This window comes from Myxocyprinus asiaticus, chromosome 6 (genome assembly GCF_019703515.2).
Source record: "Myxocyprinus asiaticus isolate MX2 ecotype Aquarium Trade chromosome 6, UBuf_Myxa_2, whole genome shotgun sequence".
NCBI classification, from domain to species: Eukaryota; Metazoa; Chordata; class Actinopteri; order Cypriniformes; family Catostomidae; genus Myxocyprinus; species Myxocyprinus asiaticus.
In genome coordinates, this window is record NC_059349.1 from 13,642,634 (window position 1) to 13,665,573 (window position 22,940).

Consider the following 22,940-nt stretch of genomic DNA (forward strand, 5'->3'; position numbering starts at 1 on the left):
GAAAATGACAACTGCTCAAAATAACAAAAAAGATGCAGTATTTTCAGACCTCGAATAATGCAAAGAAAACAAGTTCATATTCATTTATAAATAACACAATACTAATGTTTTAACTTAGAAAGAGTTCAGAAATCAATATCTGGTGGAATAACCCTGATTTTCAATCACAGCTTTCATGCATCTTGGCATGCTGTCCACCAGTCTTTCACATTGCTGTTGGGTGACTTTATGCCACTCCTGGCACAAAAATTCAAGCAGCTCGGCTTTGTTTGATGGTTTGTGGCCATCCATCTTCCTCTTGATCACATTCCAAATTTTTTCAGTGGGGTTCAGGTCAGTGTGATCATGTTGCAATATGATTAACATTAAAACATTTTCAAAAAGTTAAAAGTCCAAAAGACACCAGACGTTTTAATTCATTTTTTTATCAATCAATCGAGAGACATATAAAAAGCAATATTTGAAATACAATAAGACCATTATGACACAATAAAGTTTATGCAGTGACAGATTAGACAGAATTAAAACAAGGCACACAATTATTATTATTTTTTTTTACAAAATATAGTACAATAATGTAATTTAAAATAAAACTAAATGTTTTGTAACACCTGAAAAAGGTGAAAATAATAAACAAATTTAAAAGTAAAAACATAAATACTGTAAAATACCAACAGCAAAAAATACAAAGAAACACAGAAACACTTTGGCTGAATATAAGATTTTATCATCAGAAAACAATTAAAAAAAATGTTTTTTCAAATAAATTAATTCAATAATACTGTATTCTAAAATCTTATTTACATTTTTACAAAGATTTATCAAAAGTATTTGTATGAAAACATATTTACACACAAAAGGGTTTACCTCAAACCACACGTACATGTATTCTAAACTCACATATTAACACACAGGCACACACACACACACACACACACACACACACACACACACACACACACACACACACACACACTCTGAATTTTTAGTGCTCCTCTCTTATGAGGGAGACTGCATTTTAAATCCTAAAGTGATGCTCTTTATTAATGAGGTAACATCTGATTGTATAATCTGTGAATGAATAGCTAGTCTTTCTAACAAAAACCTGCCTAATGAGCAGGGCTGCATTAAGGTACTGCGGGCCCTGGGGGTTACCACTTTACATGTGCGTCCTCCCGCATTCTCATTAGAGCATTGGAAAAAATGTCTCATTCTCATTACCGTCATGGAAAAAATGTCTAATTCTCATTACTGTAATAGAAAAAAAATTCTCATTCTCATTACAGTAATGGAAAAAACATCACATTTTCATTACCATAATAGAAAATACGTCTCATTCTCATTACCGTAATACAAAATGTCTCATTTTCATTACCATAATAAAAAAAATCTCATTCTCATTAACGTAATGGAAAATGCATCTCATTCTCATTACCTTAATGTTCAAAAATGTCTCATTCTCATTACAGTATTGGAAGAAACGTCTCATTCTCATTACTGTTATGGGAAAAAACCATCTAATTTTCATTACTATAATGGAAAAACCATCTAATTTTTATTAGCGTAATGGAAAACACATCACATTTTCATTACCATAATGAAAAATACGTCTCTTTCTCATTACCATAATAGAAAAATATCTAATTCTCATTAGCATAATGGAAAATACATCTCATTCTCATTACCTTAATGTTAAAAAATGTCTCATTCTCATTACAATATTGGAAGAAATGTCTCATTCTCATTACTGTAATGGAAAAAACCCCATCTAATTTTCATTACCAGAATGGAAAAAACATCTAATCTAATTTTCATGTTAAAAATGTCTCATTCTTTTTACCGTCATTGAAAAAAAAAGGTCTTATTCTAATTACCGTCATGAAAAACCCCCCATCTCATTCTCATTACTGTAATGGGAAAAAAAACCTCTCACTCTCATTAGGACAAAATATCTCATTCTCATTACCGTCATAGAAAAAAACCATCTGTATGAAAAAAAAATAAAAAAAATCTCATTCTCATTACCATAATGGAAAATACATCTCATTACCGTAATGGGGGGGAAAGAAAATTTCATTCTCATTACTGTAATTGAAAAATAAAAAAAAAACATCTCATTCTCATTACCGTCATGGAGAAAATGTTTCATTCCCATTATTGTAATAGAAAAAATGTCTCATCCTCATTACTGTAATGGGGAAAAAATTACATTATATTACAAAACATTTATACATGGTAGTATTTGCTGTAGTGCCTTTAAATTATGCTGATTTATATAAAATGTATGTATTACAGGGGTATGTGCCTAATTATCATGAAAAATGGAGTTAATTTTCCTTATGCAAAATATGGTTTTTTTTTATTTTGGGGTGAAATATGACACAGACATGTTTTCGTAGGAGTAACACCAGCAGTATTATTGTCCAGTGGTGTTTTTAGTTTTTCAAGCTACTATTTTAACATTTTTGGAAAGTGCCACCTTTTAAGAAACTTGTCTCTTACAAAATGTCATTTTAGCTAGGCCTACATAATGTTTACACCTTCAACATTTTTCTCAATGGCACTGTTCACATTATGGAATTCCTACGCCAATTTTCATTGATAAAGTAAAATCCTTTCCAATACTCCACAAACACTCTGTACCATCTCCCTGAGACCAAACGAAACATTCCCTAACCACATAAACAAAAAACAACCGCACAAATACAGTAAATGTCCAGCATTTGGAATGTATGTCCTTTCGAAGCACCTTTAAAGGTCAATACATCTATTACAGTGATGCATGAGTGTTAAATCTGCTGAGCAGGCTGTCTGCTCAGATGCCAGTCAAAGCCACTTTTTTTTTTCCAATATTAACGTGATTCTGATGTTTTTAGACGTTAACATAGTGATTTTGTAACCTTTAGCTCAGTGTCTGAAGCTATTCTAAACCCTTGGGGTGGTGATCCGCACATGTTACCCAGTTTCTACATGCATGAATAAACAAAATGAAACTGAATGTAAGGGGGCGGCACTGCAAGCCTGTTCAGCATGCAACACCCCCCCACCCCACCCCCCACAAAAAAAACAACAGATATGTGAAACTGGGACATTTCATAAATTATCACTGATTTAGAACCATTTACACCTAGTGAAACATGGCTTGTTGTGTACCACTAGAAACCTCATTCTTTAACGCACTCGAGCTGACCCACGTAACACCAATTTCGACTCAATGTGATTATACCAGAGCTGCTGCACTAACCAGGGTACTGAGCCTATTTCAGGTCTTTGCCAAACTAAAGCTGCAGTGCATTGGAGTCCAACAAGGATGAATGTGCAGCCTCACCAGACAGTCGTGTAAATCCAGGACAATGGCTTCTCATTTGCATGCGAGATTAATAAAAAATATGCCTCTCTATGGACTAAACAAACCCAGAGAAACTGGATAGTATTGTGAATATTTTGTTTTTATTTACAGTAGGACATGATATTTTTTTCTTGCTATTTTGCTTGTCCTTTGCTTAATTTTTGGGTGGGTTCTAGCTTGACAACCTAAAAGGTCATGCTTTTCTCAAAGCGTGTAAATTGCTGATAAAACACTTAACTGAAAAAAGAAAAACAAAACTTGTTCTTGTGGTGTCTGCGATCAGAGAACAGGTGAAAGATAGATCAGTTATACTGTATAGTATGGAAGCCCTGAACCACACCGTGCAAAAAAAAAAAAAAAAAATTCAGTAGGTGAAATGTTATTTTTTTTAGGTGTCTAGTGCCTTCCTGTAGGCATATGTCTTGCAATTTCTTTTCTATATACTTTTTTTTCTTTCAGTTTTGTTTTCCTCTCAAATTTTTTTTTCTGTCTTAATTTTTTTTCTCTCCAAACTTTTTTTCCTCTCAAATTTTTTTTCTCTCAAATTTTTTATTCTCTCTCAAAATGTGTTTTTCTCTCAATTTTTTTTTGTCCTCAAGAGGCAACACATTTTTTTTTTTTTTTTTTTTTTTTTGCTTGCTAGCTAAAAATTAGCATGTGGTACCAACCTTGGCCACCAGGTGCCACTATCAGTAAGCATGAAATCTTATGCCTACAAGGTGACAGATGGCAGCTGTCACTACAAAGGCAACGTTAACACAAGTCATCCCTTTAAACACAGCACTGAAAACAGCGTGAGGCGTCGCAACGGTCAAAGACATTTATGTATCTAGTGCATCTTTACATGGGCCAACAAATAAATAAAAAAAGCACATTATCAATAGCAGCATCCATATTCCCAGTGGTGAATGCCATCAAACAATCAGAAATAACTCACGTTGTCCCACTTGACAACAAATGCCATATGAAACATATGTAACCTGAGGTATATTAATTTAATGTATTATTTCATGTAGTATTTCATGTATTAGTAGACTCTCAAATATAATATTTCTTTCCTTGATTAATATTTGCAAATTATTCTTGTTAGAGTATTTTACCACTATAAATCAACAGATCAAGTACCACAGCTGTAATCTGTCACCTTGTTTTCATGTTTAAGGTGGTTTTACACAAGACGTGGTCACCGCACTTTCCCTATTCATTTTCAATGAGAGAGAGTCCGCATGCGCCAAAACGGATGTGGCGGTCGAAGCGGCGCTGCTTTCCAAGCTCGTTTACAAGAAGCCTGCCACTTTGTTGTGCACAACTGCTTGTGGAGCACACCGCGCATGATAAAAATATTTTATCTTTCCGCAGCTGCCGCTTGTCATTGACCAATCAGAGCTGAATTTATTCACAACCAATCAAACGACACACAGCTTTTATGTAGTCAAAAACAACATGGAGACGAATATACGCGCTGTTGCTGAATTTCCTCTTGACAAATAACGTTTCTTAGAGTGTTTATAGAGACATAAATAGGAAATTAGTCACATGGAAAGCTGTGTGGACAATTTGGTGTACCAGGTGAAAATAGATTACGGAAACATGTATATTTTATGTTTGGAAAATAGATGACTGTGTAATGTATACAGATGTGCCATGGACCGTATACTTAAATTTTCTCTTCTGCAACAGGTGTCTGAAACATCAACTTTAGATAAACAGAAAATACAATTGTCCAGGCGGGTTATTGGCAGAGTGTTTTGTGGATTTTGAATGTTCATTTATAGCCCTCCCATTTTAATTATTGATGTGATGTTATTTATACTATATAGTAACATGCAGTCTGTTTCTTCAGTCAGCAAAGAAAATGAGAAACTCATCAAATGTGGAGACAGGTGGCAAGATGCCATCAATATTTACAATTACATTGTTTAGCCTTGATACTATAATTTTACATTAATACAAAAATAGCTTATTACAATATTTATAGTTATAAAACATTTTATGAAAAAATAAGTGGCATTTTATTTAAGTGCAATCACTTACATGAAAACAAATACAATATTTACAGTAATCGCCTCATAGATGCAGTAACTGAGCTGAAGCAGTGGGTGGCATTATTGCACTTCTACTGGCAAGATCACAAAGCAAAGCATGCCGCCCACCTCGTCCTGTGTAAATCCGCCTTTAGTGATAGTGGCACCTGGTGGCCAAGGTTGGTACCACATGCTAATTTTTTTAATTTTTTTTTTGAAAGAAAAACATTTTTAGATAAAAAAAAAAATTGAGAGGAAAAAAATTTTTGAGAAAGAAAAAAAAATTTGAGAGAAAAAAAATGTTTTAGAGACGTGAGTTTTTTTTTTTTTTTTTTTTTTTTGTAGGACATAGGCTCTGGAAGGCACTAGACACCTAAAAAAAAAAAATTTAAAAAAATTTCACGGTGTGGTTCAGGGCTTCCATAGTACAGTCTGCGATACAGACGAACAGTTTTAGGTCTCTTCCACACTAATCCTTTTTCAATTTCCTAACATCATCATTTTTGTAGTACCATCATTACTAATTAATTTACAAATGCATTATAAATCATTGATATGCGGTTAAAACAATATGAATCAAAAGGGCAACTATCATGCAATACCTGCCAAATAGTGAGCCAGATAGATTACCTCACAGGTAATAAATGCTTAATAACACTTATTCAACATTAGTAACCTATAAAAATGTACCTTAATGTAAACACATATGAATTATCCTTCAAATTCCACTACAATAATATATTTTGCTGCATTGTACATAAATAATGAATTAGAGTATTTTTTATGTTTTTGATTAATACAAGTATTAGAAAGCCATGCTAATAATGAGAGCATCAGCTGTCAACAAGGACAATTTCAGGACAAGTTCTCTTATTTGAGTTAAATTTACTCTCGGACAGATTAGTTTTTTTTAGGTTAATGCTGTATTGAGTTTTAAATCTACAAAACCTACCATTCTACCTTAAACATTAGACCTAAACCTAACTGATAGTGTCATAAAAAGCAAATGAGAAATGAAAAATGTCATTTTATGTTGCTTCTATGATACTTTCAACCTATGTGTCGACGCCCATGCTCTTCAGGACTCGTACCCCGGTCTTTTGCATCGAAAGTGCACCACTCAATTAGTTGAACTACTCAGTTTGACTTCACTCAAACAAGCTTGTAAATGTTGATTTTTTTTAATGAAACTTTAAAATATATTGCCTTGCGCTACAGAAAAAGTGTTTAATGTCATAAGACGACATTGTGTAAGGAACAGGGCGGAAAATAAGTGATGATTTGTGTGAATAAAAGTCATTGTTGTTGTAGTTCCTCTAGTGTTCATTTCACAAGTAAACTGCTGTGATGTACAATGAGGCATGTACAATTTTGCAAAAATGTAGGAATAGTAATGTGATTCTATGAGACCAAATGTGCCAAATGAATATGGTTCTGAAATACAGACAACATTCCTTCACAAATTTCCAACCTGTTACAGCGTGTATCCAGTCTTTGCACTATGAAATCTGGCCACATTAAGAATGATTCAGTTCGCAAAATTGTCACTCCCTCAGTACCTGCATAGCTTTGCAGCCGCATCTCAGTCCTGCTCCAGGCAGTCACAATATTTATAGAGTTTCTTCCCTTCACTTAGTACTAGAGATGGTAGGCTGCTCTGTGTACCAGTGTGTGGCTGGGTCTGGTAAGCCCGTCCCCAAAGGCAGAGCAATGAAGGGCGGGCATGTCCCCGTACTGACTGGTGTCATGCCCACAACGGGTCCAGGGTAAGGGTGGTGGTGTCCAGCGAGCCCATCAGTTCGCCCGATATGGATGTCGTCCTCCTCCGTCTCTCCTGTGGTCTTGCGGTAGACAGGATTATCAAAGTTCATGCTCTTGGTGCTGTTCCGCCTCCAGTTGCGGTACACGAGGTATACACCGGCACACAGCACACCGAAGACCACTGTGGCAACAATAGGAACTGCATGTGTTTAACACACAGCCGTGAGTGAACATGTTAACGCACATTTGACTGGCAGTGGATTGACTGACAAGACAGCCAGACAGACAAAAAAATGACAGACTAATAGGGAGAGAAAGACAGAGAGATGGGAGGTTTTAAAGGATGAGTTCACCCAAAAATGAAAATCCTGTCATAAATTCAACTCTCATGTTGTTCCAAATACACACTTCTGAGCACTTTATAAGGAACACTATCGTCCTAATAAAGTGCCCAATGTGGTTTTCTACTGTTGTAGCCCATCCGCCTCAAGGTTCAGCATGTTGTGCATACTGAGATGATATTCTGCTCATTACAATTGTACAGAGTGGTTATCTGAGTTACCATAGACTTTCTGTCAGCTCGAACCAGTCTGGCCATAATCTGTTGACCTCTCTCATCAACAAGGTGTTTCCATCCGCAGAACTGACGCTCAATTAATGTTTTTTGTTTTTGACACCATTCTGAGTAAACTCTAGATCAGCAGTTACAGAAATACTCAAACCAGCCCATTTGGCGGCAACAATCACGCCACGGTCAAAATCACTGAGATCACATTTTTTTCCCCATTCTGATGGTTGATGTGAACATTAACTGAAGCTCCTGACCCATATCTGCATGATTTTATGTATTGAAATTCTGCCACAGGATTGGCTGATTAGATAATCGCATAAATAAGTAGGTGTACAGGTGTTCCTAATAAAGTGCTCAGTGAGTGTATATATGACTTTCTTCCATGGAAGAAAAATAAAATTTTGAAGAATGTTCATGTTGTGCTTTTTCATACAATGAAAGCATAGTGTCCAGGCACTTTCATGCCCCACAGAGGACAGAAATATTCTGCTGAATTCTCTTTTGTGTTCCACGGAAGAAAGAAAATCATACAGGTTTGAAACAAACTGAAGGTGAGTAAATGATGACAGAATTTTACTTTTTGGATGAACTACCCCTTTAAATTGACTGGATTGAAACCAACGACAGCAAAGTAAATCTCACAAAAACAAGTTCAGGTCATATTTCAATATTATAGCCTTAAAACCAATACACTAACTTAAGAAGTACATAACATATATACTTCATAAGATATTTAGACTTATTTTCAGAGAATATATCTTGAAAACAAGTGTGTTTTGTCTTACTGCATTACGATAATGAGAATTTGGGGGTAAAGCGTGCTTAATTGTCATGAAAATAATGTCACAATGAAAAAAATTTTAATGGTACTAAAATAGGCTACATTTCATTTATGCTAAATTTAATTTCTTGCTTCTTTCTTTTGATTTTGAAGTGTAATATTGGTTTCGTGAGATTCACCCAAATAGCTCATTGCAATCTGATTATTCAATAAGCAGAGTAGATTATGTGGTCTTAACAAATATTACTTTGCATGCTGCTAAAATACCCTAAACTAAAATAAATCAAATAAATCATAACATCTGTTCCCTCTGCAATGCAGCAAGTTTGATGTTAGTCAGTTTTGTTGTAATATTCCCAAGGGAATTTCTTTCTCCCTTGGGACTCACAAGGATGATAAAGTGAACTGAATCTAAATTCAGCCAGACACAACACACACACACACATATATTAACTTCATTTACATACAGCTGAGTCTGCTGCCCCGGGCTCAATCACCTTGCAGTTAAAGCATTGGTGAGTAACACTGGTGTCAAACTATGCTCAAAATAGCACAGAGCAGGACCCTAGCGGCCCCTCGGAGCAAGAGAGGTAGAAGATGTACATACCTATAGGAATCACAACGCCAAGCACTGCCACTGTCAGATTGCGGCCAAGGAGAAACAACTCATTGCCAGCTGGAGGAGAATGAGACAGAGAAGAATTAGTTATATATTTGGATATATACACTTGTCCTTACAGTTAGATCACCCAACTGAGTCTCTGCATACAAGCTGTTGTGCTAATTAGGATGAAAACATACACATAAGTATTGGCTATTTATTATCTAATGCAATGACATTCATATATGTTTATGTTCTGGCTTAAGTGTCCAGATTTTCTGGGGCCAATGTACTCTGATTCACACCACATTCACTTACACTGATGGGACAGGTTGCTCATGTCTCCTGGTGTGGTTCTTGATGCCTGGGTTGGAATATGCTCTGCTGTAACATTTGAGAAGACTGCAGGCGGTTCCTTTGTGCTGTAAGTGAGGAGCAATGAGGTACTGGTCTCAGCTACACTATCAGACTGAGATGTCACAGCCGCAGGAAACTCCGGTACCTGACCAGCCCCTGTTACTGTTTCCATGGTGATGTTGATGGGGGCAGTGGGTGTTACAGCAGTCTCATTTTGGACTATGGAGATTCAATGGCATGAAAGGGGTTAGTGCAACTGTATAAAAATGTATGTAATCAAATAATCAAGCTTTGCTCTGTTCCCCTACAGCCTAAAGGCCAAAGTATACTTTGGTTGTCCACGTTGCTGATCGCTAGGCGCACAGTATGCATGACGCATATTTAGTCATCAGTACAGTCTGCGCGGACTGTCCGCGTGTGGCCCAAATTTTCTTAACTTGCGGACAGTCCTTTGTATGTACACATCGTCGGCACATGTGCATCCCATTGAATTTACTAAAAGACTATCACAAAGCAGTCATAGTGCACAGCCGTCGAACGCGTTCATTTCCACTTGTGCATGATTACTTTGAAAGGCAATGCGATCGACTGTTGTGATCCGATCCGGAATGCAAAAAATAAGGTATACCTGGGCCTTAAGGCACAAAACATACTCTGTGCAAGTATTTGAATGGAGTCGCTTCTAGCTACACAAGCTCAATTTCATGCATCTAGAGCTCTGCTACCTGACCTGAGCCCAACAGGACCTGGCAAACCGCCAGGTTTCGGGCCGGGTTCAAGTCTGTTTTTTCAGTATAACTTCAGGCTCAGGTTTGGTTTCGGTTTATTATTAATGAAAAATGACACGCCTGAACAGACGAGTTAAGGGTTGTTCACAGTGAATGTGTTTTTGTGTGCGTCTGTGCTATTTTTCAAATGCTTTGTGTAAACACGCTGAACTGACTTCTTTGACTGCTGCACCACGTCTCGCTGTTTTTCTCAGCGTCTCGCACGGGCCAATTTCTATAAATACATCTCGAGACACCTGCGTTCTGTTTCATTTTTGCTTTTTAAGCACAGCTGTCACAAAGATTCGACGTTATGAAGAAGTTCAGGTTGCAAAGAGGACTTTATGTGACTGTTACACTGTTACACATGATTCCAGATTGTTCTGCACCCAGCAAAGTTTCAGCGCTTGACAAACGGTAAGGCAGTGTTTTTTCCTTTTTGCCCTGGTGTGCTGACGTGCCGATGTGCCTTGTTAAAAATATTTATGTAAACTGTTACTATACTGTTACAGCTCACTGCAACAAATTTACTTGCTTGGAGGAGAAATTATAAAGAGGGTGAGCGATATCAGTTTCAAGCTTAAAATGTGACATTACCAGTCGTGTCACATAACAGTCTTGGGTACGTGCTGGGTTTGGGCTTCAACTTAAGGCCTGTGCAGACCTCTAGCACAGACCGATATCAACTGTCTCCTACAGTTTTCTCCTTCAGGTCAATTATTTTCATGATGGCGAAGCAACGGTCTGAAGAGAATCTTGCTGAGCGAGTTAGATCATATATGTTTATCGCTCTCTACCTAAATATTAACACATCCAGTTTAATGGCATAGACGTTTGAAAGTAACTCGCCCCCTTGAAGTTAGTTACCACCACAGTAATGCAAGAATGTCTGATAAGCATCTACAATTGGACCACGCATTTATGTCCTTGCATAGAGTATGTGTCTGGCCTAAGGGACAGTGTGCTGAGCTCACCGGGTTCACATTGGCGTGTTTCAGGGCTCAGCTCCTCTCCATCAGGACAGGAGCAGGTGTATTTGGGTGAGTGTTCGCTGATCTGAGGGGCTCGTAGACACAGAAAGACACAGCCTCCATTAGTCACGCTGCCCAGGTTACAGCTGTCAGGTGCTGCACAAACACACACATACAATGATTAATCACCCATTGGTACAAACGTCATTCTGTAAATCACATGGGTGAAGCACCCTTCATCTACAGTCTGAGGAGATTTACACTATGATTAATATTTAACGGTAAACTGTTGACGTTCATTGTCTTCACCAGCAAATTGTTACATCAAAATGACTTACATGCCAATTAATGCAAAAATGACAGGTGATGAATTACAAAAGTGAGAAATCTGACATAACATGGATTATTAACCGTTTGTAGTTGACCATTCATCATAAATTTTAAAAAGGGAAAACAAATACATAAAAATAGCTGAGCTGAACACACACCCTCAGGTTGGCTCAGCTTGTGGAAAACCACAATGTCATGAGGGTCATTAAGGTGTTCTGCGAGGCTGGTTACATCTTGACCCGTGAGTCTGTTTGCGCTGTAGATGGCTTCATTCTCGCGGTCCGTCCAGTACACTCGATCCTGAAAGAGACACAAAAGCAAAGATTTTTACATCCCGGTCTTATGACAAATCGTAATAATTAGTACAAGATGGCGAAATCTTAAGAAATGAGTTGGCTTGTACAAAAAATGTATGACTTTTACTCCCATAGTGAAAAATAAAGAACGAACAATGTTATTACAATGCTATTTCTCCTAAGTTTAACCCCTAACCCAAACCCTAAACCTAAATCATGATTTCAATAGGAAAATAACTTTTGTGTTCCACAGAAAACATTAGGTTTAGAACAAGACGAGGGAAGCGTATTTCAGTTTACTGATAACAGCCATTGTTATTGCATAAATAAATATAAAATGAGTAACCAAATGTGTTCAATGATGTTTCCTTTCTTACATAAAGTGTTGGATAGGAGGCTTGCTAATATTTAATGCCTGTATTGTATCGATTTGAAATTCGATTTGAAAAGTTTGTTGATTGGTTGGTCTGGTTTGGCGAATAAAAGTCGTACCTTTTCGTACAAACCAAGTTGTATGACATCTTACCATTTCACCATTTCATACAAAATATTATGAGTTGTCTTGAGACGATGTTAGATTTTCAATGTAAAAATGCTTTGTGCAAAACTCGCCTCTACAATGCTAGGTTGTGGACAAAGTTGCTAAGAAGTTCTGGGCAGTCGTTAGCTGGTTGCTTACTGGTCAAAAGAGCCCACCTCAAGACTCTATGACATTTCTGTCCCTAGATATGGTTCAGGTCCCTCATTCAATGAAAATATGTGGAATTCTTCACCTGTTTATTGTTCACCAGGCGAAAATCAACCTGTTTGAATATAATTTTGAAAATCTCCTCAACAATCAGCAGAATTTTTTTGGAATCATTCGTGTTCAAACACAAACAGTGCGGGACAAGTTATGCATCAAAGTTATATACTAAGGGTTAGCATTTAACTTTGATGCATAACAACTAACCATACTAACCCTAACCTAACCTAACCCTAAATATGAGCAATAGTAACAGTGATGCTTGCTTTAGAAAATGAAGGGGAACCAGAAACAGTGCTGGGTAGTAACGGATTACACACAATATGGATTTTCGTAATCAGATTACACAACTCAAGTACTTGTAACTGGATTTCATTACATTTTAAAACGTTTTATCAGATTAAAGTAAAACTTTTATGGTTTATATGATTACATTCTTAATTACATCACCATTTGGCCAAATGCAATAACTTGTGCATCATTTACTAATTCTGCTCCTTAATTTTTTTAAAACACCAGTCTGAGCGGTCTGTATTTTAAATATTTTATGTAACATCTAGCCATGTGTGCATGTAGCTACCAAAATGTATACACTGCATAAAAAGTGCTTAATACAATCCACAAATACACACAGGGTATTTGGTTTTTGTTTTAAATGTGGTTTCTAAATTAATGCACAAATAAACACCAAACTATTTGTGTTTGTATACTACATTCAAAATAATGTATTTTCAACAAACCCTCATCCACATGTCCATAATTCCAGACACTCTTCAGTAAAAACACATTGCAAATGAACATTTCTGAGATGTTGGTCACATGCAACTTCCAAAATGGCAGAAAAAGCGCTTGTCATTGGTTAAGGCCACACCTTCCAATGAATAATTATGAGGAGGTGCAAATTCATCTCTACAACATATCTAGAGACATTCTCTCATTATTGATTTCAAAGCTGGATAAAAAAAGTCCAATCCCTATTTCTCATCTTCTAAATAACAAATATTTTACAATTACAAATACAAGCATGTACCCATTCTCTTTGAGTAACATTAATTTTTATGACCCTTTAAGAGCCTTTTTTACTCAGCAGCAGACAAATAGCAATTTTCCATTCTTAAATGAAAGGAGAGTTAATTAGTACTCAATATTTAGGATTATAATTTCATCAAATTATGAAATGGGTAATATAAAAGTAATCAGACTAGATTACCTAAAAAGTGTAATTGAAAAGATTCCATAATTGGTTAAAATTGAAATTGTGTCATTGGTAATCAATAACCGATTACATTTCAGATGTAATCACCCAGCACTGCAGGCAGAGCAGCCCTTCATCAATCTGTTTGCATCACAGATATGGAGGCTTGTTTGAAACAATGAAAATCAATTCAAAAAGGGGCATCCTATGTATTCTCTCTTAGCCTGTTTTCTCTCAACTAATAAGGCTGCCAAGAAAAGTTTCACATTAAAATGTTGCACATTCTTTTATGTGAAATCTCTGTTACTAGAGTGAAAGCTAAGGCAGGGTTCCCTCTCCAGACTTAAGCTGAAGTAATAAGAGCTTTAATTGTGTGGCTGGCGTGTAAGTGTCACAGATAAAGCCCTTCAGCATCACCATTCTGCTCCAGTCCTTTTCTGCTGTGAGATTAACTTCTGTGGTGATTTGTTCAAATACTTTAATCTGCTTTCTTCATATCAGAACTCGGAACGACACACAGGACCCCACCCCGACGTTTCCATGGAGACTGCTGAGCTTAAGCAGCAAAAAATGTCCCACATAAAAATACAATACATATTTGAAATAGGATGTTGAAAATGAATATTTAGAGCAAATAATTCAACTTTTGATTCAGGTTTACATTTAAAGGGACTATTAGATATTGCTACCCTTTAATTACACTCAAAGCATTTATTTATTCACCTGAACATACTGATATACAATATCAGCTATTGTTTTTAAGTGCTGGTGACCACAGCAGTTAAATTCACTATAATGGGCAGATGCACTGCAAGTATTAAAAATACGCAAACACAGACTAGCCGGTGTTACACACATACAGGTGCATCTCAATAAATTAGAATGTCGTGGAAAAGTTCATTTATTTCAGTAATTCAACTCAAATTGTGAAACTCGTGTATTAAATAAATTCAATGCACACAGACTGAAGTAGTTTAAGTCTTTGGTTCTTTTAATTGTCATGATTTTGGCTCACATTTAACAAAAACCCACCAATTCACTATCTCAAAAAATTAGAATACATCATAAGACCAATAAAAAAAAAACATTTTTAGTGAATTGTTGGCCTTCTGGAAAGTATGTTCATTTACTGTATATGTACTCAATACTTGGTAGGGGCTCCTTTTACTTTAATTACTGCCTCAATTCGGCGTGGCATGGAGGTGATCAGTTTGTGGCACTGCTGAGGTGGTATGGAAGCCCAGGTTTCTTTGACAGTGGCCTTCAGCTCATCTGCATTTTTTGGTTTCTTGTTTCTCATTTTCCTCTTGACAATACCCCATAGATTCTCTATGGGGTTCAGGTCTGGTGGGTTTGCTGGCCAGTCAAGCACACCAACACCATGGTCATTTAACCAACTTTTGGTGCTTTTGGCAGTGTGGGCAGGTGCCAAATCCTGCTGGAAAATGAAATCAGCATCTCTAAAAAGCTGGTCAGCAGAAGGAAGCATGAAGTGCTCCAAAATTTCTTGGTAAATGGGTGCAGTGACTTTGGTTTTCAAAAAACACAATGGACCAACACCAGCAGATGACATTGCACCCCAAATCATCACAGACTGTGGAAACTTAACACTGGACTTCAAGCAACTTGGGCTATGAGCTTCTCCACCCTTCCTCCAGACTCTAGGACTTTGGTTTCCAAATGAAATACAAAACTTGCTCTCATCTGAAAAGAGGACTTTGGACCACTGGGCAACAGTCCAGTTCTTCTTCTCCTTAGCCCAGGTAAGACACCTCTGACGTTGTCTGTGGTTCAGGAGTGGCTTAACAAGAGGAATACGACAACTGTAGCCAAATTCCTTGACACGTCTGTGTGTGGTGGCTCTTGATGCCTTGACCCCAGCCTCAGTCCATTCCTTGTGAAGTTCACCCAAATTCTTGAATCGATTTTGCTTGACAATCCTCATAAGGCTGCAGTTCTCTCGGTTGGTTGTGCATCTTTTTCTTCCACACTTTTTCCTTCCACTCAACTTTCTGTTAACATGCTTGGATACAGCACTCTGTGAACAGCCAGCTTCTTTGGCAATGAATCCTTGTGAAGGGTGTCAATGATTGTCTTCTGGACAACTGTCAGATCAGCAGTCTTCCCCATGATTGTGTAGCCTAGTGAACCAAACTGAGAGACCATTTTGAAGGCTCAGGAAACCTTTGCAGGTGTTTTGAGTTGATTAGCTGATTGGCATGTCACCATATTCTAATTTTTTGAGATAGTGAATTGGTGGGTTTTTGTTAAATGTGAGCCAAAATCATGACAATTAAAAGAACCAAAGACTTAAACTACTTCAGTCTGTGTGCATTGAATTTATTTAATACACGAGTTTCACAATTTGAGTTGAATTACTGAAATAAATGAACTTTTCCACGACATTCTAATTTATTGAGATGCACCTGTATATCAGGTACACAATGGAAACAGATACCCACAGGTCACTAAAAGACACTACCGACTATGAGAGAATTTGAATAACTGCTGTAACATAAAACTCTCTCATGAAACAAGACATGATTAAATCATCAGCCACAGTGTTGGTGGAGAGTAGACCTGGAAAAATACACACACTCACCTCGAACACAGCAAGGGCGTAAGGATGGCCGAGAGTCTCGATGGAGGACAGGATGACTCTGCGGTGGGCCCCGTTTAAATCAACGCTGGAGATCAGGTGCAGTTTGGAGTCCACCCAGTACAAGCGCTTGCCAACCACATCTGCATTCACAGAGACATGACAGAACAGTCAAGCAGCCTGGATGCTGAAAATCACACTAACAGTTTTTATAAAGAGTGCTTAAAGCTCAGCTGTTTTAGACTTTTCTCACTTTGAGTTCAACCTCCTGGTCACAAGGGGGGCGATAACCCTAATAATTCTTACCTAGAGTGATTCCATTAGGCCACTCAATGTCTTCAGACACCAACACCTGCCGATCCACACCATTCATGCCAGCCTTCTCAATCTTGGCCCGAATGCCCCAGTCAGACCAGTACATGAACCTGTGAAAGTTGAAAGCAAAGCTGTGTAACAGTCACAACCTGTTACTAGGTTACTCCAAATGTAATTCTACCACCCACCACTAGGGGTAGTCAAAGCACCCTATAATTTGGTATATAAGCAGGTGAGTGGTAGAAGAAGAGAGCTGTTCAAAGGGTTGATAAAAAGAGCAATACAAGGAATGTGGCAAGAAATGTGGGATAAGGAGGGAAAAGGAAGGCACTTGTACATAATTCAAAGGGAAGTAGGTCATAAGTGATCGATTTGTGGTAATAGAAGGGAGGATTCGGTTATATCACATCTCCGAATAGGGCATACAGCATTTAATCAGTCTTTACATATCATAGGAAAACATGATATAGGCTTGTGTAGCACATGTGGACTACCAGAGACAGTGGAGCATGTGTTATTACAGTGCATAGGATATAATAATGAAAGGGGCATGCTCAAAAATCAAATCAAGTCATTAGGTATGAACGGATTGTCACTTCAGAATTTGCTAAGGAAGTCACCAGAAGTTTATAAGGTTTTACTAGAATATTTAAAAGCAACCAATCTAATGAAAATAATTTAGTACAGATATTTATTTATTTTTTATTTTTTATATTTATTTATTTTTTTCCTCAACGTTGATGCTCCACACTCCATCTCAGTAGGTGGCGGAAATGCACAATAAGTTTGTTTGCCAACCGCCACAAAACCGAAAGAAGAAGAAGAAGAAGAAGAAGAAGAAGAAGAAAAAGAGAGATGTGTTTGGCAAAGGAAGCATGGCTTACCCTATTGTTTGTAACTATCTCAGAGTCCTGTTTGGGAAACCTTGGTTTCATGCTCAATCAATGTTAGATTTATTTATTTTTCTATTTTCATGATGTGCATTTTCTTTAGTTTGGTTTTTGTAATGGTTTGTGGTTGCTGCCCATGTTTTGTTTATACCTGAATTCTGTTATTACCTGGTTCCACTGATAATATTAGTTTGTTTCTTCTATTCTTAGAAGGACTCTTTATTTCTGCCTTTATTCTTAAGCTTTATGCTCAACTGTCTGGAGTTCTCAAAGTGGACCTTCATACAAGAACATTTGTGCTACATCACCTTATGGATTGTTTTCAATCACAAGCATTTGGATTATATTGATGTAACTGTTCATTTGGATTATTGCTACTAGATCACTAAATTCACGGATTTACATTTTTACACCTCCATCATCTCCATCAACGTATCTTCTCTTTCAATGGACAATCTCAGATATGTTTTTTTTTTTTTTTTTTTTTACTCATTTCATCTGTTACTGTTGTTCTGCTTACCCATTATACACTTTTACATAAAACTAAAAAAACAAACATGTATTCGACTTATGATGCCTTGCTGTTGCATTTGATTTATATCTGGTTTAGTTATGTATATGCGTTATGTGAGTTGGCGGTACAGATGTATAGCTGGTACCTTGTACAAAGTTGCGGGGAACAGTTATAGCTGTCATGCAAAAAAAAAAAAAAAAACAGAAGGCTTGTTAACATTTCCTGTCCAGGTCTATTATTGTGGTATCATTAGTTTCAGATTTACCAGTCCCTTAAACGACTCTTGCAAATAAAAACTAATATTTATGTTTACTAATGTTGAAAGTGTGTAAAGGAGTGTAAATTGGTACACTTAAAATGAAATAATCAGTTATTTCAATTTCAATTATAAACAATCAGATTACCTCAAATGTGCAGTCTAACATATATTATATATTTTATTTAACATTATACATTATATTTTTATTTAACATATTATACATTATTATTATTATTATTACAATTTTAGTTGTGTAATTTGTATTAAGTATCTGATTACATTTCAGAAGTAATCTAAACACTATTTACAAGTCTCTTCCTGTCTGAGTTGGCAATTCTTGTCTACAATAAACTGTAAAGTTAACCAGACTATATGCCAGTAGTCCAAATTCTGGCAATGCAGGACTGAACAAAGAAAATATTTTTTATTTATTTTTTTATTTTTTTAAGTGTTAAGTATTTGAGTTTTTGTGCTGCCAACACAAGGCACTGAATGAAACTGAAAAGTTGTGGACAATCCTTGGCTGATAAATGCTAAAGCAAATAAGTAAGTTCCATAAACCATTTCTCGCTTCATTTCCTGTAAATGTTTGCATGGTAAGACTTACATGTTTGCTGCTCTCTTTGTATGAGGTAAGGTTATCACAAGAGCTTAAATTCTTTATTCCTATTGAACTCTATTAGCAATTAATTGATAATATCTATAAGCTATTAAAACAAGAATGTCCATTATCAAGTGTGTCATTTTATGTAACTACCGTGATTGAATGATGATAACTGAAAAAGCATGATTGCTGCTATTTATTTGAAAGGAAAGGTTATCTCTATGGAATAATAAAACAGAATTTAACAACATCTCTTCCATAATACACCACAGACCCCATGGGCATGTGACTGTGACCTTCTCTTAACATTTCAGTGGCCTTTAAAACCCTTCTGGTCTGTGAGATTAGATTTGACTGGATTGGGGTACTTTCAGAGTACAGTATGTATTGCATGAGATTAACTTATTAATAGTTACTAATATGTTTTGGCATACGATGGCGCAGCGGATGGCCACCTCGGTGTGGAGCTCTCCAGTTCTTTTGCTGTTTTTGTTTGTTTGTGCTGTGTTTAGTAATGTCTTTTCAATCAGTTTCACCAGAGACGAACTGTTAAATATTCGGCAGCAAACACCAGATAACTTTTAGCGGTATTTGATAATTCAGACATTTTGTTGGACATTTTATTTGGATGAGCTGCGGTGCTGTACAAGCACGCTAAAAGATGCCAACGAGGGAAGCAAGCTGGCGCGCTGGTCAAACTGCGTCAACGTGGCTTCTGTACCGCACTGCCAAGCATACATCTAGCGAATCTCCGCTCTCTTCCTAAAAAAATGGACGAACTACTGTACTTCTAACCTGTACAAAAAAAAAAAAAGACTTTGCTAAATCTGCTGCTCTGTGCTTCACTGAAACCTGGCTGAGTGAAACCATTCCACACAGCGCATTACATCTGCCAGGCTTTCAGCTGTTCAGATCGGATCGCATCGCGGAGTTATCGGGGAAAACGAGATGCGGTGGAACATGCTAGTTGGTGTACAGATGTAACAGCGTTGAAGATGATGTGCTGCCCTAATTAAGAAGTGCTCTTCCTCTTCCTCAAATGTAAGCCTTTCTACTCACCATGAGTTTTCCTCGTTTATTCTGGTGAGTGTTTACATTCCTCCATACGTGCGTGTGAGCACAGCGCTGCAACAGCTGGCTGATCAGATCACAGACACGGAGCAACAACACCCATACTCATTATTATTCTTGGGGATTTTTAAAAAGCAAACCTCACACGTGAACTGCCCAAATACAAACACCACATTACATGCCCAACCAGAGACCGAAATATACTGGATCACTGTTACACTACATTAAAGGATGCATATCGCTCTGTCCTTAGAGTAGCTTTGGGACTCTCTGATCACTGTCTGGTTCATCTTTTTCCAACCTACAGACAGAAACTAAAATCAGCTTAACCTGTTGTTAAGACTGTAAAGAGATGGACCAATGAAGCAGAGCTGGAACTACAAGCCTGTTTTGACTGCACTGATTGGAGTGTTTTTGAAGCTGCAGCCACTGACCTGGACGAGCTCACAGATACTGTGACATCATATATCAGTTTATGTGAGGACATGTGCATTCCTACTAGGACTTATTTAACATACAACAATGAGAAACCATGGTTTACAGCAAAACTCAGGCAGCTTTGTCAGGCCAAAGAGGATGCTTACAGAAGTGGTGATACAATCATTTATAATCAGGCCAAAAACACACTGACAATGGAGATTAGAGCAGCTAAAAGAAGCTACTCTGAAAAGCTGGAAAACATGTTTCAGCTAACGACCCTGCATCAGTGTGGAGTGGCCAGAAAGACATAACCAACTACAAGACAACATCCCCAACTGGCTGATGACCTCAATGTGTATTAATGTAGATTTGAAAAGCCCAGTCTCACACCCCACACCCGCTCTGACCTTCACTTCACACGAACATTTACACCTCCTGCAACCCACCTCCTCCCCTCTCCTGCTACTCAACCTGCACTTAAGATCTTTGAAGAGGATGTGTGCCAGGTATTCCGGAAACAAAAGACAAGGAAATCATAGGCGGCATTTCACCCACTTGTCTAAAAGCCTGTGCCAACCAGCTGGCCCCCATCTTCACACAGATTTTCAACACATCACTGGAGCACTGTGAAGTTCCCAGCTGCTTAAAATGCTCCACCATAATCACTGTCCCAAAGAAACCCAAGATTGCAGGACTTAATGACTACAGACCTGTCACCCTGACATCTGTGGTCATGAAGTCATTTGAGAGACTGGTGTTGGCCCACCTGAATGACATCACTGGACCCTTTTTGGATCCCCTGCAGTTTGCCTATAAGCTAATAGGTCTATGGATGATGCAGTCAATATGGGACTGCATTACATACTGCAGCATCTAAACAGAATAGGGACTTGTGCAAGAATCCTATTTGTGGACTTCAGTTCGGCTTTCAACACCATCATCCCTGCTCTCCTATGGAACAAATTAACCCAGCTCTCAGTTCCCATCCCTATCTGTCAATGGATCACCAGCTTTCTGACAGATAGGCAGCAGTTAGTGAGACTGGGGAAATTCACTTCCAGCACATGTACAATCGGCACTGGTGCCCCCAGGATGTGCTCTCCACACTACTCTTCTCCCTGTACACAAATGAATGCACCGCCAAGGACCCCTCTGTCAACCTCCTGAAGTTTGCATACAACATTACAGTTATCGGCCACATCCAAGATGACGATGAGTCTGCATACAGAAGGGAGGTTGAATGGCTGGCTCACAGGTGCATTCAAAACATCCTGGAGCTGAACACGCTCAGAACAGTAGAGATAATAGTGGACTTTTGGAGGAACACCCCAGCACTGAACCACTAACCATTCTAAACAGCACTGTGGCAACAGTGGAGTCATTCAGGTTCCTGGACACTACCATCTCACAGGACCTGAAGAGGGAGACCCACATTGACTCCACTGTGAAAAAGGCCCAGCAGAGGTTGCACTTCCTTCGCCAGCTGAGGAAGTTCAAGCTGCCACAGATGCTGCTGATCCAGCCCTACTCAGCAGTCATTGAGTCTGTCCTCTGCTCTTCAATAACTATCTGGTTTGGTTCAGCTACCAAGTCAGATATCAGGAGACTTCAAAGGATAGTCTGGACTGCTGAGCAGATTATTGGTACTCACCTTCGCACCCTCCAAGAACTGTACACCTCCAGTGTGGGGAAAAGGGCTGGAAGAATCACTTTGGAGCCCATTCACCCAGCACACTACCTTTTTGAACTGTTGCCCTCTGGCCAGCGCTACAGATCTCTGAGCATCAGAACAGCCAGGCACAAGAACAGTTTCTTCCCTCAGGCCATTCACCTTATGAACAATGAAAACTGCCCCCAATACTCTCCAATGTGGCAATACAATCATGTGCATATTCAACTATTCACTCATATATACACTGGTGGCCAAAAGTTTGGAATAATGTACAGATTTTACTCTATGGAAAGAAATTGGTACTTTTATTCACCAAAGTGGCATTCAGCTGATCACAATGTATAGTCTGGACATTAATAATGTGAAAAATTACTATTACAATAATAAAAAAATAAAAGAAAGAAATAAAAAAATGTTCAGAACTTCTTAAACTACTTCAAAGAGTTCTCATCAAAAAATCCTCCATGTGCAGCAATGACAGCTTTGCAGATCCTTGGCATTCTTGTTTGTCCAGATACTCAGGTGACATTTCACCCCACGCTTCCTGTAGCACTTGCCATAGATGTGGCTGTCTTGTCGGGCACTTCTCACACACCTTACAGTCTAGCTGATCCCACAAAAGTTCAATGGGATTAAGATCCATAACACTCTTTTCCAATTATCTGTCGTCCAATGTCTGTGTTTCTTTGCCCACTCTAACCTTTTCTTTTAGTTTTTCTGTTTCAAAAGTGGCTTTTTCTTTGCAATTCTTCCCATAAGGCACCCCTGAGTCTTCTCTTTACTTTTGAGGCATCTATTTCTCAAACTAGAGACTCTGATGTACTTATCCTGGTTTAGTTGTACATCTG

At 37.9% G+C, this 22,940-nt stretch overlaps 1 protein-coding gene across 3 annotated transcripts in view; it reads right to left on the reverse strand.

Moving 5' to 3' along the window:
- Positions 1–55: 55 nt before the first annotated feature.
- Positions 56–22,940, reverse strand: part of LOC127442467 (low-density lipoprotein receptor-related protein 8-like) — a 162,511-nt gene continuing 139,626 nt past the window's right edge. For 2 of the 3 annotated variants that reach the window (XM_051700521.1, XM_051700519.1), the window contains 7 exons: positions 16,654–16,772; positions 16,351–16,490; positions 11,671–11,812; positions 11,186–11,338; positions 9,406–9,663; positions 9,094–9,162; positions 56–7,333 (listed from right to left, as the gene is read on the reverse strand). In XM_051700521.1, the coding sequence (XP_051556481.1) occupies positions 7,002–7,333; positions 9,094–9,162; positions 9,406–9,663; positions 11,186–11,338; positions 11,671–11,812; positions 16,351–16,490; positions 16,654–16,772 (1,213 nt within the window). In that variant the 3' untranslated portion in view covers positions 56–7,001. The remainder of the gene's footprint in view (positions 7,334–9,093; positions 9,163–9,405; positions 9,664–11,185; positions 11,339–11,670; positions 11,813–16,350; positions 16,491–16,653; positions 16,773–22,940) is intronic. The other variant, XM_051700520.1, reaches the window with a different exon arrangement.